General features: G+C 38.4%; 1 protein-coding gene across 1 annotated transcript in view; it reads left to right on the top strand.

The window, feature by feature from the left end:
* The window catches only part of CUBN (cubilin), a 307,889-nt gene that overhangs the window by 249,243 nt on the left and 41,597 nt on the right, over positions 1–17,049 (top strand). Inside the window, exons 57-59 of the mRNA XM_081299156.1 lie at positions 3,877–4,077; positions 6,444–6,570; positions 10,416–10,633. Of these exons, the coding sequence (XP_081155282.1) occupies positions 3,877–4,077; positions 6,444–6,570; positions 10,416–10,633 (546 nt within the window). The remainder of the gene's footprint in view (positions 1–3,876; positions 4,078–6,443; positions 6,571–10,415; positions 10,634–17,049) is intronic.

The following is a 17,049-nucleotide window of genomic DNA, read 5'->3' as shown; positions in this document are numbered from 1 at the left end:
GAACTGAGAATGATGGAGTTCTATCAACAATAATTACAACAATTGCAATAATAATAATAATATCCTATCATATTGATTAAAATTTTGTGGCCAATTAATGGGAAATTTAATTCAACTTGGCTTAAATGTGAAAGAGTGATTTACTGGCTTTCATTCCTGGAAAACCTCAAAGTTGAGTCCATTGTAGTCTGCTCAATCTGCTGTTAAGTTGTGGCATCAAATATTCTAATGCTTCTGTTTTCACACTGTGCTGCTCCAGTGTGAGTCTCCCCTTAACACTGGTTCCTCTATGGCTGTAGTGTAGATGTCCTCACAGTAGGGATGTGTCCTTATCCACAACCCGGAAGAAAAATGACATGAATCCAGAGGTCGGCTGAAGTTAAGAGGTACCTGTACGATCTCCCAAGTGTCAATATTCTGTATTTAATTATCTCATGTTGATAGCTTGAAATTGGCTGTGATGGGAGTATTTTTACCATAGAAACTGGCAAATGCTATAATTCAGGAATTATTTTTCTGTGTCAGAGTTATTTCTTATATTTACCAATATACTACTTCCTTCTTTTCAGATTCCAAAGAAGGCTCTTGAGATTGATGCATATTGGGTTGGCTTAGGTCACATGACCACCCTTGGGCCAAGGTCTATGGCCAGGGGACCTGAAATTATAAAGTAAATATGTATCATAATTTCCCCAATTTATATAACAAAGGTTTTCACTAAATAGGCAGTCAGATTTCATAGTCCATTATGATATGTGCTCATATAGAATGTATTGATGTAGTTTGGGTCATTTTCAATGGGGAATTTGTAAATAAGTGAAGTTTTCATATGGGTAAGGGGGTATTAAATATATGTTTCAATTAGCAACGACATGAATTAAAAGAATTGTTACAGGCTGGGAGCAGTGGCACACGCCTGAAATCCCAGCGGCTTGGGAGGCTAAGGCAGGAGGATCACAAGTTCAAAGCTAGCCTCAGCAAAACTGAGGCACTAAGCAACTCAGTGAGACCCTGTCTCCAAATAAAATACAAAAAACAGGACTGGGGATGTGGTTCAGAGGTTGAGTGTCCCTGAGTGCAATTCCTGGTACCTCCCCACTACCAAAAAAAACATGTTACTTTTTGTCAATGAAAATGCAAAAAGTATTCTACATCATTGGTCATTAGTCATCAGAACAATGTAAACTAGACATTATGGTGAGGCACCATTTCACATACCCCAGACTATATCAAAAAGGAAAAACTATATCAAATTCATGCAGAGCAATGAGAAGTCTCTTGCTTTCCTGGTAAGAATGTACACTCACATAACCACTTTGAATAATCAGTTGGCAGTTTCCTATAAAATTAAATACATGCCTAATTTATGATCTAGGAATTTCTCTCCTAGACAATAACCCAGGAGAAATATGTTGATATCAAGAATAATTAATAATTAAGAAATGGATAAAGGATCTGAATAGACATTTCTTCAGTGAAGATACACAAATGGATAATAAGCACATGAAAAGATGCTTGGTATCATTAGTCACAGAAAAATGCAAATAAAAGCCACCATCAGCTACTACTTCATGCCCATTAGGATGGCGATAATAAAAGTCAACAATAATAAGTATTGGCAAGAATGTGGATAAAATGGAATCCTTCTGCATTGTGGGTGTGGTTATAAAAATGATATAGCCACTCAGGAAAACAGAATGGCAGGACCTCAAAATATTAAACATGGAGTTTTCCTCTGATCCAGGAATTCTTCTCCTAGTTATATACTGAGGAGAATTGAAGACTTATTGGTGCTCATCAAATGATAAATAAATTTTTAAACTATGGCATAGCCATACGAGGAAATATTATTCAGCCGTGGAAAGGAATGAAGTTCTGATATATGCTATACCATGGATGAACCTCAGAAACATTATGTTAAGTAAAAGAACCAATCTCCAAAGGTCACATTATATGATTCTGTTTATGTGAAATGTCCAGAATAGACAAATCTAGAGACATAGAAAGTAGATTAATAGTTGCCCAGAGAAAGTGGAGAAGATGGGTGGGGACTGCCAGTGGTGCAGGTTTGCAAACGAATGGTGACAATGTGGAACTGGGAAGATGGTCAAATACCCAAAGTGCTGTGGGAGTGAGAATTGGTGACACCTTTTCAAAGGACCAACTGATAAACCTGGAGAAGAATCTTACCTTAGTCCCATTAAGTCAAGCTCCAAGCATTTAGTGTAATGAAACAATAAGAAGCTTCCTCAAATATTTTTGTATAAGAATGTTTGTATTGACAATAATTTTAGTCATGAAAATGGGGAGAAGATAGGATTTATCGACAATAGGGTGAATGTAGAATGGCACATCTATATGTTGGAATTTGATGTGTGCATTAATAAAATGTTTTCCAGGACTACCTAATCATAGAGAGTATGTGATGCTATGTTATTTTTGTTAATAAAAACTAGGTTATGAAAGATTGTGCTCTGTAAGATTCCAACTAATGTTTTAATAGTATATAATCACCTGTAAAAAGGAGTATAGTAGTAGGACACATCTTCTTAATTTCTTGTGTGTGCTATTTAAGATTTTCTTAGAAAAGTCTAGAGAATATGTTTGTTTTATGATTTGTTTTTTGAAAACAAGACAATGATAAATGTTCTTACAATCATGAAAGCCTTAAGCTAATATGGTTGCTTTGAATGTTGAAGGTGGCTGTTCAATAAATATTAAGAAATTTCTAACCATCTCTCTGTGGTGTGGGAGTCTCTTATCTCCACACAAGCTTTGGGCCAAGTTCTCCACAGTAGCGCTATAGACATTTGGAGCAGGTAGTTTTTGTTGTAGCAGGAAGGCTGGGTATGGAATGGTCCCATGTTTTTCAGCATATCTAGCAACGTCCCTGTCTTCTACCCCACCCTCTAGTGTGGCAGCAAAAATATCTTTAGTTATAGCAAGTATCCCCTGGGAGACAGAAGTGTCCCCAGCTTCTAATCACAGAATTGAAGGAGCCATTTCATAAAGGAAGAAAATCCAGAATTGTTTCAGGGAATTCATCCATTGCACAGTTCTGTCTGGTTGTGCCTGCCTCTCCGTTTTGTATACAGGGTAAATATCATTTCCTCAGGAAACAAAGTTCAACATTGACATACCAAAATGTCTCTTGGTTCTCATGTTAATTTCCTATCAGTTGCATGAATTATCACAGTGTTCTTTTTTTTCTAGGGGGTGGGTACCAGGGATTGAATTCAGGAGCACTCGACCACTGAGCCACATCCCCAGCCCTATTTTGTATTTTATTTAGAGACTGCTTCTCACTGATGTGCTTAGTCCCTCACCATTGCTGAGGCTGATTTTGAACTTGTGATTCTCCTGCCTCAGCCTCCCAAACTGCTAGGATTATAGACATGCAGCACTCGCCCAGCAAGGTTTCATTTTGATGTTACAGCATTGATTGTGTGGTTTCTGCTCTTTTTTTTCAAGTGCTTGCTTATTTATTGTAAATCTTGTTTTTATAAATTTAACATAAACCACTATTCAAGATAACACCTGGAAATAGATATTTTATTCATTGTTTAGTATATGTTCTTAATAAAAATTCTAAGGAGTAGAATTACTAGACCAAATTATTTCATTTTAATGATTTTTTTTTAAGACATGGATCTCACTATATTGCCCTGGCAGGCCTCCAACTCCTGGGATTTTTTTTTGAATTTGTTCTAATTAGTTAAACATGACATTAAAATGCATTTGGATACATTATACACAAATGGAGCACATCTTCTCATTGCTCTGGCTGTACATGTTGCAGAGTCATGCTGGTTGTGAGTCGTGTCATCATACATGTACATTCTGATCTTCATGCTGGTTGTTCCTTGCTCTGCACAGCTCGCTCAGCCATCACCGGGAGCTGTGAGAATGACGGCCTGCACATTGTCAGAGGTCGAAGTCTCTCCTCCACACCTGTTGCCACCGTGTGTGGTGATGAGACCTTGGATCCTATCACCCTGACTGGTCCCGTGCTGCTGAACTTCTACTCCAACGCACACACCCCGGACCTGGGGTTCAAGCTTTCCTACAGGAAACTCTGTGAGTAACCACAGTGATGTAGTTTGAAATTTTCTGTTTTTCTTGAGTAATTTACACAAGGAGTTTTCATTGTGATTCACACATCACCAACTCGAAGATTCAGAGACATGAAGGGAAAAACTCACAAATGAGGCATGTGGGAGAAAGTACTTAGACTTCTTTTCTTAAAAAAAGAGACCTTTTGTGAACTTTGGCTAGACCTACTCTTTGAAAATCAGATGCATAATTGGAATCTACTTTGTAATGTAAGTTAAAATGAATGTTCTTGCTGGTTTTTTTTTTTTTGGTTTTTTTTTTGTATATTACATAAAGATGCCTCTTGGCCTGAATTATCCTGAATTATTCAGACGCCTAATTTATTCCTCAAGTCACTTTGTTACAATGAAAAATAATATAAATCTAGAGGAAATATAAGAGAATATCTTTATGATCTTCTGATAGGAAGAAAAGAATATTTAAACAATATGCAAAATGCACAAGCCCTATGGGACAAGCTTGATATATTCAACTCTGTTAAAATTTACAATTTGTCTGTAACAAAGGCAAAGCGAAAAAGGACACAGACTGGGTAATGAATGCCTTTGTAGCTACCAAGAAAATGATAGTATTTTTCTGTTTCAAATGGTCTTTTCCCCTCCTTCTGGGCGAGTCTACTGACTCCATTTTTCTCAGAGCACCTCTACTTCAGTGAAATGGGCACATAAAACTCATAAAACCTTTCCTGGCTTTGTTCTGTCTTTGCCTGATCCAATCTATTGCTAAAGGTAGAAAGTTAAATATTGCTTCCCTTCAAATCAATTTCTGTCCCATCCACAGAGAAGACTAAACGTGTCTAATTACCATGAAAAAGGCCTGCATTTTTCTTTGACACTAGTTTCTATCTGAATCCTGAGCCCCAACATTTGTAAAGTAGATTCTGCGTGGCTTTGGAGGTCTGTTGGCACCCACCAAACAGAACTGGGCAGTTAATATTTCTTCCCTTACTGTCTTGGTGCATAAAGAGAAGGATTCTTTTGGTACAACCTCTGCTTTGGAGAGTTAAACCTCTTGCTTCATATTCTTCAGCTCTTTAATCCCTCATTTTTCATGAAGCATGGTAGGCACGTTTCAATATGTCTAGTCTATAAGGCTCACTCTGAGAGCATTGCTGATGCTGACTTCAAATCTCAACAGTGTATGAAAATGGAAGGGATTTAAGTTTTGGTAAACTTTCCAAGATCACATAACCAAATGAAATAGAGTAATTGCTACCCAGATCTGACATTTAATTCTCTGCAGATGTACCCAGAGGTCCGAGCACCAGAATACTTTGAGGTATACAGAGAAGAGCTTTCCCTGAAAGTGGGCTCAGTCAAGGCAAAAACAATAAATATATAAAAACTTCAAATGCCAGCCCAAGGTTGTTTCTCATTTCTAAGAGAAATAGGTGGAGCACGCCCATTGATAGTGTATGCTCCATGGAAACATCATCAAAATGCACGAATCTCATTATTATTTTGAATCATGAAGTAAATAACCAAAGCCTTTCTCACTGTGATGAGAGGGTAGCATTCGCCATCATTAGCTGGCACTGTCTGATCCCTCTTATGTGAAAGCCAAAGCAAAAATAATGTGTTTTTAAAGGAGTTTTGTTATATTCCTAGGGCTGTTGTTTTATTGTTTTGTGGGTGTAACTAAGGGATTTGGGCTATGAATTGCTGGGGTCAGAGTGAGGAACAGCCCTTTCTTCCTCATGCTTATTAAGGATAAACAATATGAATTTGGGCAAGCAGAGTCTTTACCAATCTCACACCTAAATACAAATAAAGAAGGCTTGAGAGCTACACAGTTGACCCAGAGGAAAATAAACAGGAGAGTTCCAAAACTGGTTTCTAGTACTTTACCTTATAATATCCATAACAGGAAGACTTGATCTGTATCATTTAAGATTTCTAGATTGCAGTCCTTCCCAGATCTCGATGGCCGGAGCTTGTCTTGGGTTCTACCTGCCTTTCCTAAACTTCCAGTTATCACTGTCTCTTCCCTCTGTCAGTCTGTCCGTTAAATAGAGGAAAGGGACAGTTATGCCCCAACACGTGAAATGTTATTTCTCTGACTGTTAATTTGACTCAGACTTACACCTTTCCAAAATGTGCCTTAAAATATTCTTCCCTGTCTTTCCTTCCTGTCTCCTGTTTTTCTTTCCAGTGGGGAAAAAAAATCAGAATCATTTGTAACCACAATGAAGGGGTATTAATTTATCTTAAGAAAACTGAGTATGAGCTCTCCTATGGAAAAATGTGCAATCATATAGAAAAACTTAAAATTATTTTTCCATGCTTAAGTAGTATGTGTGTTCTCTACGTGTTTCTTGCCTTCTGTTGCAGCCTGTGGAGGTACGTTCAACTCTACTGGGGTCATCAAGAGTCCATCCTACTTGCATTCCGACTACCCCAACAATCTCTACTGTGTGTACAACATCACTGTGAGAAACAACAGAGTGGTTCTGCTCAAGTACGTGGAATGTATTTTTGTTTATTTTGTTTTTGGTATCCAGGATTGAACCCAGGGGTGCTTAAACAGTGAGCCACATCCCCAGCCCATTTTTGTATTTTATTTAGAGACAGAGTCTCGCTGAGTTGCTTAGGGACTCACTAAATTGCCCAGGCTGGCTTTGAACTCGAAGTCCTCCTGGCTCAGTCATCTGAGCTGCTGGGATTACAGGTGTGCGCCACCTTCCTGACCAGATTTGCTTCTTTTTTAAGAAAATACCTTTAGCTTTATTCACACATACAAAACAAACAAACACACCACACACACACACACACACACACACACACACACACAAAACCACCACCCTATTCCTTTACTGATAGCACTGATTGACCACAGTGGTCCATAAGGAAATCAAGAAGAAGGAAGAGTGAGGTTCCCATATGATAGCAAAACAGTTGACATCTGTTGGGAATTTGTGATACATGACAAACTTTATTAACACTTTCCTTAATTGTCTTATTTTATTCTTAAAACAGTCAGAAGATAGATGTATCTCACATTTCTCTCACAGTAAGAAAACAGAGGCTCAGAAGGATCACATAGTTTTCCCAAAGTATTGAAGAGTCACCTTCTGAGTCCATGTCCTGTTTTCCCCGCAAGATCATATCCTTAATGTTTCCCTATGCTGTCTCTCAAAGATCAATTTTCTAACTGCTAAGAAATTTATTGTTATTCATGACTCAAAATACCTCCAAACTTACACTGTAAGAGATGCATATGTCATTTGTAAATTATTCCTCTGATGAGAGCAGGCCATGAAGCCCACTGTTCTCTAGAAGGATGAGGTTCAAGACTGCTTCCACCACATATAGTTAGTATATTTCTAGCACTTGTGGTTTACAGTCCCTGGTAGGAAACTCGAAAGTTGGTCTTTTACAGGATTTTCCACCTAAAAGCCTGACAGGCTGGGATGACACCTGCCTGCCTCCTCCCTATTTGTCTGTGATCGCTTTCTGCCCTAGGAAGTGTGGGTGGAGACCTTGGACAGTAAGGCAGGTCTCACCAAGCTCACTGTGGCTTCTGTATGAGTCAGTAAGTGCTCTACAGACTTAACCTTGAAGAAAAGGGCAGATCACACCTGGTACTATTTATAAGGAACTTGTGTCTCAGGAGCCCAAGGTCTTTAAGTCTTAGGGATAAAAAAAAATACAAAACCAAACACAGGGCCAGAAGCCAGGAGTCCTGAGTAGGGGTTACATGCCCAGGAGCAAAAGCACAAAGGATAGCTCTTCCCACTGCCGCTGTTTCTTACACGTGCAAGATTATTGTCTTCATCAGTTCAGGCTGCTATCCCCAAACACCATAAACTGAGTGCTTAAAACAACACAAATTTTCATACTTTTGGAGACTGGGAAATCCAAGATCAAGGCAGTTTCAGCATTGGGTGAGGGTCACTTTTTGCCTATTAGAAGATTCCTTCCTGCTGTGTCCTTAGTGGTAGAAGAAGTGAGGGTCTCACTTGGGCTTCTTTTATAAAGGCACCAAATCCCTTTCTTGAAGGCACTGCTCCATGACCTAACCACCTCCCAAATCTCCACTTCCTAATATCATTACTCTGGGGATGAGGATTTCAACATAGGAATTTGAGGGATATAAACCTTCAGATGGTGGTTGATAGATATATCAACTCATATAGATATGACACCTATGATATACATATAAATGTACATATATATATATTTTTTTTCTAGCTGGATCCTGGGGTTCACTGTAGTCATAGTTCACATCTGCATTTTTGGAAATATATTTATTTATTATTTTAAAAACCTACATTCTGAGAAAGATTTTATTCTGAGTGCCATGAGGATAGACACATTAGTGAAACATAAATACACCTACCTCGGCTCTCAAAAGATGCTGGCCACATAAGATTTCTTGTCAATTGGTTTTTCCTGATATCCTCTGAGAAAGTGATACAAAATAAAAGCCAAAATAGATTTGAGATCCCTTGGAAACTCAGAATTTATCTTTCTTTGTGGATTCTTATTTTGGAAAATAATTATGTTGTCTATGGAGAATAAAAACAAGTCTAGGGTGGTTGGAAATGGTCTTTCCATTGTTCTGCCTGGTCTTTTTTGACAAAAACATTAAATATCATATGAAGCAGAAGAAAATCAAGAATTTTTTCATCCTGATCTTTTATCTTCAGTTTGAAACCATTCAACCAACCAACATGTTTTAGGAAAATTAAAAAAAAAAAACATTGATTTTTTTTTTTTTACTTAAAAGGAAGTACTTATTCATTTGGTATTTTCAAAAATTATTCCATATTATGGTGTTATTTATTAATGCTGGTAGCAAAAAATAATAATAATGATAATAATAATCATGGGAAGGCAAAACAACCTACAAAAACAAGGACAGGATACCAAATAATTTAAACAAATTTTAAAAACTAAGCCATCATAAGCCTACCACAAAATCCTGAAGTAATTCCAGTTGGAAGCCTTGCTTGTTTGGAACTCTGAGAATAGTTACTCAAAATGATTAAGCAAAAGCCTAGGTTAAAACATTGTGAAGGCCTTAAGGAAATGTTAGGACTACATACATAAGGAGAGGTTAGAAGAAGTAACAAATGGGCTGGGGCTGTAGCTCAGTTGATAGAGCGCTTGCCTTGCATGCACAAGGCCCTGGGTTCAATCCCCAGCACCATTATAAATAAATAAATAAATAAATAAATAACAACCCCAAGGCATACCAGGGAAGCCATCTCGACTCATTAGGTTTATTTCTCCTTTGTACAAGTGTGGCCAGCATGGCCTAGCAAGGAGGCTCTGCTTACCATGGAAGATTTCATTTCTACATCTGCTTCCATGATCATCACTGGGAAGGCAATGTATCAAAACTAGTAATAGTGTTAAAAAGTTCTTCCCTAAGGTAATAGGTATTACTCATGTTTACATTTCCATGGTCAAAGCAAGCCCTCTAGACACAGCAGACCTCGGTGTGTATGTCTAAGGGCAACTGTACCAGGTGTCAGGAAGGCAGAGCAGGACTATCTGGGCAAGTTCCAGTGACAACCACCATGATTCTAAATATGAAATTGTAATTAGGGCAATTAAATGAGATCCCCCCAAAATTTAGTTTGTTCTTTTCTACCATAAATTTTATATTCTTTTATGAGAAACAATTATTTCGTATCTGCTTTTTTGAAATCATCATCATAATTTCATTTTATTGAGCATCTACTGTCTATCAGATGCTATACATTGTTTTTTACATATTGTTGTATTTAACTTTACTGTAAACTCCATTTTAAAAGAGGGAAACAAAGACTGAGAACAAGAATGAAGCTGATTCTAAAACCCACATTTGTTCGATTCTAGAATGTTCACATACTTTCAAGAAGTAAAGAATAGGAAAATAGTACCACTTTATTTTAAAAACTACCCAGAGAAGAGTAAATCCCAAGCTCCCAGTGAGACTAAAAACCTGAAGTGTTGCTGGAGTGATAAATATTATTGGTTCAACTTATTAAAACATGATCTCAAATGGATTTTAATATGTCCTAGGCTATCAACTCTTTGAATGTAAGACTGTATCTTACTCATCTTTTAAGTTCCCAGCTCCTATCACAGTTTTTGGCATATCCTAGTTACTCAAAAAAATCTGGTTAAACTTTTTGAAGTAGTGTCTTATTTATAAAATTTCCTACCAAGTGAAGCCCAGGCATTGTGCTATTAGTTTTTTGGTGTGTGTGTGTGTGTGTGTGTGTGTGTGTGTGTGTGTGTGTGAAGGACTAAAGATACAATTTAATGGGCATCTGACAGAGAACATGAGCATTAACAAGGTTTGTTGCACAGGTTTGGAGATTTTAACGTGGCTCTGTCCGCCTTCTGCTCTCACGACTACCTGGCGGTGTATGATGGTCCCAACATGAGCGATCCCCTTCTTGGAAAATTCTGCGGTTCCAAGCTCCCCCCAATTGTTAAGAGCAGCAGTAACAGCATGGTCCTGGTATTTAAGACAGATTCTGTTCAAACAGCAAGAGGCTGGAGGGCAATTTTCCGGGGAACATTAGGTAAGGATTTTGGACGTGTCAATCTTTTTTGTGACTCCTACTGTTCTACTTTAATTATTATTTTTTTCCCTTTATAACTGCATTTAAGAGTAGAGGACTATCTTGCATACATCTTGGTTTTAAAAATTATGTATGAAGTCTTTGGGTTAAAAAAATTTCAACATAAAAAAGAAAAAAAAACACAAAGAAAAAAATATAAAAAAAGAACAAAAATAAAAACAATAAAATCATTAAACCCATTTACCTCTCCCACAGGCAAAGGCAGATCTGCCTACCTAACCAACCTCCAAAGAGACCCAAACTTCATATTATCAACTTCAGAAAGAGTGAAAGTTGAACTTAAAGATAGGCAAGAGCCAGGCCAAGAAGGAGGTCCCCAATAACCACACCAACTTTACCCCTAAAATGGGTAAGAGTCTTGGAGGATTTTAAGTGTTCACCTCATAGCCAGACCTGATTATCCAAACAAAGCAAAACAAAACAAGGCTTGAGGGCCCTACAACCTGAGAAGGAAGAAGCTTCTCACAGAAATTCTAATGGAAAATAGCTGAGACTTAAACTAACTCTCGTGGAACTAGAGACAGAGGACAGGGTGAAACTCTTAAGAGATTCTGAGAAGGGAGACCACAGCAGAAGTACAGCATTTGGAACCTGGTGATATGTTACATCAGGATGTGGGAGTTGGAGTCAGATCTTACGGGTGATTTATAGAGTGTTGGTAACTTTGACTAAGTTTAGGGGGCTATGTCATTTATTTTGGTGCATTTGGGATTGAGGGCCTGTCAGATATCTAAATGCAGGGATCAAGGACCAAGTTGATGCTTGAGAAGCAATTTGGATTTCAGAGAGTGGTCTTGAAAATATCAGGAGGTGGCAGGTAAAGCTAGGTAAAGGTAAATTGAAAATAACACCCCAGTTTATTGTCACTGCGGGCGAGACAATTATCTATATAAATTTGGCCTAGAAGTTCAAATCATTTAAAATCAAAGGTAATCAGTTCTCTGTTTATCTATACTAATTACACCTAGGCATAATTTCTGTGTGACTCTGGAAAGTGTTTTGACTCTTCCACTTGATTATTAATGTGATTAGTGTTCTGGAACTTAACAGCTCCCTGGATTTCCCCATGCTTTTTTGTATAATAATAATCCTGACTCACTTTTCCAAATCAATCTGTTTCTCTCTCTCTCTCTCTCTCTCTCTCTCTCTCCTGGGGATTGAACCTAGGGACACTTAACCACTAAGCCACATCCCCAGTCCTTTTTATGTTTTATTTTGAGACAAGGTCTCATAAGTTGCTTAGAGCCTTGCTAAATTTCTGAGGCTGATTTTGAACTTTCGATCCTCCTGCCTCAGCCTCCCAAGCCACTGGGATTGTAGGCACATGCCACGGCGCCCAGCGCAACTCTTTCTCTTTACCCCAAGAGGTGAGTAACCTTCACTTCTCTGATACAAAAACAGAGATTACCTGAAACTTCTTTACATTTGAACAGTTCATTTGCTGTGTGCTTCCTAAAGGAAGGAGTTAGACATTTGTGTTTGAAAAGCATCCCCATAAAACTGCAGATGACTTTGTATCAGAGAAAATCACTTTGCTGCCTAGCCTCCCTAACTGTGTCGGCAGTAACCAGAGAGCAAGTCTCAGGGACAGAAGAGTGTTGTCTTCATTGAGTGGTGTAAGAGAAGTGATTAATTTCCTTTGGAGTTATCTGGTGCTGAAGAGCTCACATATTCTTGCCTTGAGCCCAGTCTTTAAAACCAAATGGCAAAAAAAAAAAAAAAAAAAAAAACAACCAAATGGCGGTGCACATTTGCATTTGCTGTGCATCCTGCTTTCAAGTTGTTTCTTTTTTCCCTCATCTGTGCTCACATGGCCATTGAAATACCCACCTGGAAGCTCTGCACACTGCTGTCACAGGCACGAAGCCCCCCACGTTAGCCAGGGCTCTCAGGCCTCATTAAATGACCATGTCTTTCTGAGCTACAAAGAAGACTTTCTAAACTGAATGATTTTACTGAACTGAAGTAACACAGAAGCAAAAAAAAAAAAAAAAAAAAAAAAAAGTACACTGTCAGGGACATTGTTCCTGCATGAGTCACAGAATACTTTGAGTAAATTACTGTTTGCCTCTGATCTCAGAGAAAAGGTTGAAGTGGAGAGAGAGCAGAAAGGGGATTTCATTACTTGCTAGCACTGTGCTGCCATTGTATTTCATGAGAACTTTTACCTCTCTGTCATCTGTGTGAATGCCATCGGCTGCTAGGAGATATTTAAGAAATGATTTTAGCTAATCTTTAAAGATAAATTTTTAACCTAAGTATTATAACTTTGTATTAGGTCCTACAAAGCCTCAAAATCCACATAAGAGGTTTATTATTTTGAAGAACTTTTCATTCTTGTTGGTTGTATGAAGAAATGGGAATCAGCAACAAAAACAGCTTTAATTCTAGGGCTTATATAATCTTTTAGTTACAGATATGGATTTCAGAAAAGTTAGACGTGGCTAATAGGGTATTAGCCCTCCTCCTTGAACTCATCCATTTAAAACCACCCGGGCTTTCTTGTAAGGAAAGGGAAAGCAACTTTGTGAACGAGACAGTGCATTTTCCCAAGGCTCTCAGTTCACCTAGGAAGGAACATCCTCAGTGCATAAATAATGGATGTGGAGAGGAGATCATTGGAGTCTGTAACATTTCCCTTTAGCTATATCTTGACTAAAGCCCTAAGTGGAGACTCGTAGCTTGGCTGTTTAGATTATATACTTGGCAATAATTTATGTACATCTGCCTTAATTTTCCAGAAGTCAGAAAAGAGCCCAGTTTATATAATTATGTGATTATTGCACAAAGTTCTCCTTGACGTTTGTTATATTTGTGTAGTAATGGGTCAGAGTGAATTGGTGGAAATAGCCCCTCATTGCTAATTGCTACATGTGTGTTGATTAAAATGCCTTGGAATTTCTGTTATTACGGAATTTTTGTTAGAGCCTTTGTGTGGGATATGAGGTAAGGAGAAAGCAAAGCAAGGAAGGCTGAGGAGCTAACATCTATCTGTAATACAAATTCGCCTTCCCATATTTCCTGTGCATTTCAACACTACATGGATGATTGATCCTGAATGACTGATAACCAGAAAAATGATCATACTGGGCTTCAAGGATCTGTGAAACTTGAAATGACCTATGATTTGAGCATTTTTCTGGACCACGTGCATAGCTTTCATCAGCTGTTCAGACTCTGGTTTCACAAAGTTTAAAAAGCCATTGGTTCTTTGGGTTTGGCTGAAGTGGGTGGGCTGTGCAGGGCAGAACTGACACTTACAAACACCCTTTAATCTAGCAACCTCTGCTAGATTAGCTTCAGCTTCTCCTTTACCATCAAAGTCTGCTTCAGTCATGACTCTGCTCTGTGTGTCACAGACAAAGCACTTGGCACTTGTGGGATATGATCCATCACGATCACATCCATTCTTTCTTACTGGGCTGCTCTCATAACCAAAGCGTTGCTCAGCGGGTCTTTTCATGGCACACTAGGCACATTATACACTGACCTTCTAGATATGATATGAGACTGGGGATTTTAAACTCATGTGTTTACTGGGCAGCACCATTGTTGTTTCATTTTTTTTTTTTTTCTGAAACAGTACATTCTGTACCACTTCAGTGGAACTTCAGAACTCACCTAGGAATTTAGCACAAGTAGGTTCTGAGTCATTTAAGTCAGTGAATTGCCCAGGAGAGTAAGGAGCACCCCCTGCAGGATAACACATCATAGAAGGACAAGGCCCTGTCCCTGAAGAAGACAGCAATATCAGGGACAAGAGACATCAGTGGTTGGGAACAGGACACAGGGCTCATAGTTCCCTCAGCCACAGCCCAACTGTGTCCTTTTACCATGTTTGAAAGATTTTTCCTGAATGTTAAGGTAACAAGTAAGGCCACTGTCTTGCTTCACCTGGGGCATTTGTCATATGAAGAATGAATCAGGTGGCATGAGGGTCAGACTCTGAACCTTTGCTATGATAAAGGAAAAAATATCAAATCACATGTCTAACAAGGACACACTGACTCATTGTCCAACAAAAATAGAAATATAGCCTGATGGGAAGAGCTATAGATCAGGCCATGATCCAGTTGATGCGTTATGATACCCCTGGTGAGATGGCATTAGGAAAGTCCTACAACATTTCTGAGCTCAATTTTTATGCACTAAAAAAGATCAGTCTGAAATATTACCTCTTTCTATTTTTTTGAGATAGAAAGCTAATTCCTATAAAGCACCTTCGCTGTCAAAAAGGAAGATAACATATTAGAAAGTAATGGTCCTAAATATCTATAAGACTCCAACCTGCTCCCACCCCACCCACCCCGGCTAGAGAGTGGCTGAAGGGTGGCAATGGAAAGAGTCAACATACTCAACAGCAGCTCTTCAAACTGAGTGATTTTTTATTCCTTCATACCCACCTTGCACTGACATCTAATTATAAAGTCCTCAAGTACGTTTTACAAACTTGAATCTGAAATCAAAAGCTAAATTCTAATTAAATCCTAAGACCTTGCAGAGGCCTAGCACATAATTTTTACTTCAACAGTACTGACTGTATGAATGAATTAAAGAATAAAAGCATAATTTATGCCCGATTCAAAATTATATTTTATTATGAGACATATAACATGTATTATGTATTATATTAGATTCAACTCATTCTCAAAATTCAATGTGGTTGATATAGTTGAGCTCTTGCTCAGGGAGGTAAATGGAATCACTTTGTCCAGTGTTACAAACAGTGGACCTGGCTCAACATTTGGGTCAGGTATGTTTGGTGACCTGATTTTTGAGGTGGGCAGGGGGTACTGGGGATTGAACTCAGGGGCACTCAACCACTGAGCCACATCCCCAGCCCTGTTTTGTACTTTATTTAGAGACAGGGTCTCACTGAGTTGCTTAGCACCTTGCTTTTGCTGAGGCTGGCTTTGAACTCATGATCCTTGTGCCTCAGCCTCCTGAGCCTCTAGGATTACAGGTGTGCACCACTGCACCCGCTAGAGTCTGGACTTTTACTTGTTACCTTAACATTCAGGAAATATCTTTCAAACATGGTAAAGGACACAGTTGGGGGTATTGAGAGGAAGTTGAGGAAATTGAAAAATGGTTTGCTTGTAAATGAGGATAGGAAAAGAAGGGGGAAAAATGCTGAGGAGAGTCAGGGGCCACAAAGGAAAATAGTCTCAACAAATGGAGAAAAATCGAACATGTCAACTCCAGGCTTCTGCTTCTGTTCTATTTAACTTTCACAGTTGTGGTACTAAGTTTAACCTTTGAGGGACATTCTGAAATTGTGCAGCTAAACAATAAAAGAATAAGGCATAACATATTCAATGACATTTAAAATACATGTGTGTGTGTCTCTGGGTGCCTCTTGGCAGTCTGATGTAAGCTGCTAACCTACATGACTTTTTGAAGTACAAGAGCAATAAAATAGTTGAATTATCAGTTGAATAATTTGATAAACCACTGCTCACATACCTCTTAGTTTAGCAATAATGTGGGTATTGCTCGAAAGCAACCAGGGAATGTTATTTGTCTGGTTCCTTAATGTCATTTTCTCCCTCTTAACGAAGTCTGAGAATGAGATGAGCTGAAAGTCTAAACCCATTTATAGAAAACTAGACTAAGCTTATTTCCGCCCTTTCTAAGCCTGGTAACTTTCACTGTTGATTAGACTTCCCTAGGGGGATGATGCCAAAGACGAGGTTATCTGCAGGTTATTCTCTGTGGGTTTTATTGAAAAGAATTTTTTGCTTGGCTTAGAATGTGGGAATGGGATAAAGAAAATACCAAATGTGTAGTTCACCAAAGCCTTACAAAAGCAAGTAACCTAGAGTTAGGTGCCAGATCAGCAAGAAGAAAGGAAAGGTTTTTAATAAACATATTCCAATATCAGAGTCTGTGTCCCTCAGAATGACCAGATTGCTTCAAGACCAGGACTTGAAGGACAAGGCTGTCCTTGGGAAAATAAACCAGATGGTACAGTGGAGACCAAGCTAAGATAAAATTGAGTTACTAGTGGAATATAAGATAACACTTGAAAAATACTCAGTAACAAGAGCTGGGGAGGAAACATTCTGCATGACCTAAGCCACACAGCCCTCCCCAAATGAAACCCACTCCTGTCTCAGATAACTAGATGTTTGGGGTTAAATTATTCATAACCATAGATTTCCTATAATAATCATCATCTTGGTTCAGATTGGTTTATCACTGATGTAGTGTTCCCAGGAACCTAAAAGCAAAATATAGTCAGTCAGCAATAAAAATCTTCAAATATCCTTTGGACACAAATGAATCATTTAAGTATAACCATATTAGTGTTATGGATCTGTGTTCTTCCCTTTGTTCTAATACTGGGAAAGTCT

This window comes from Spermophilus citellus (genome assembly GCF_964194105.1).
Source record: "Spermophilus citellus genome assembly, chromosome: 6".
Lineage (NCBI taxonomy): Eukaryota > Metazoa > Chordata > Mammalia > Rodentia > Sciuridae > Spermophilus > Spermophilus citellus.
The sequence above is the reverse complement of the archived record's forward strand: the minus strand, read 5'-3'. Positions and strand labels throughout refer to the sequence as shown.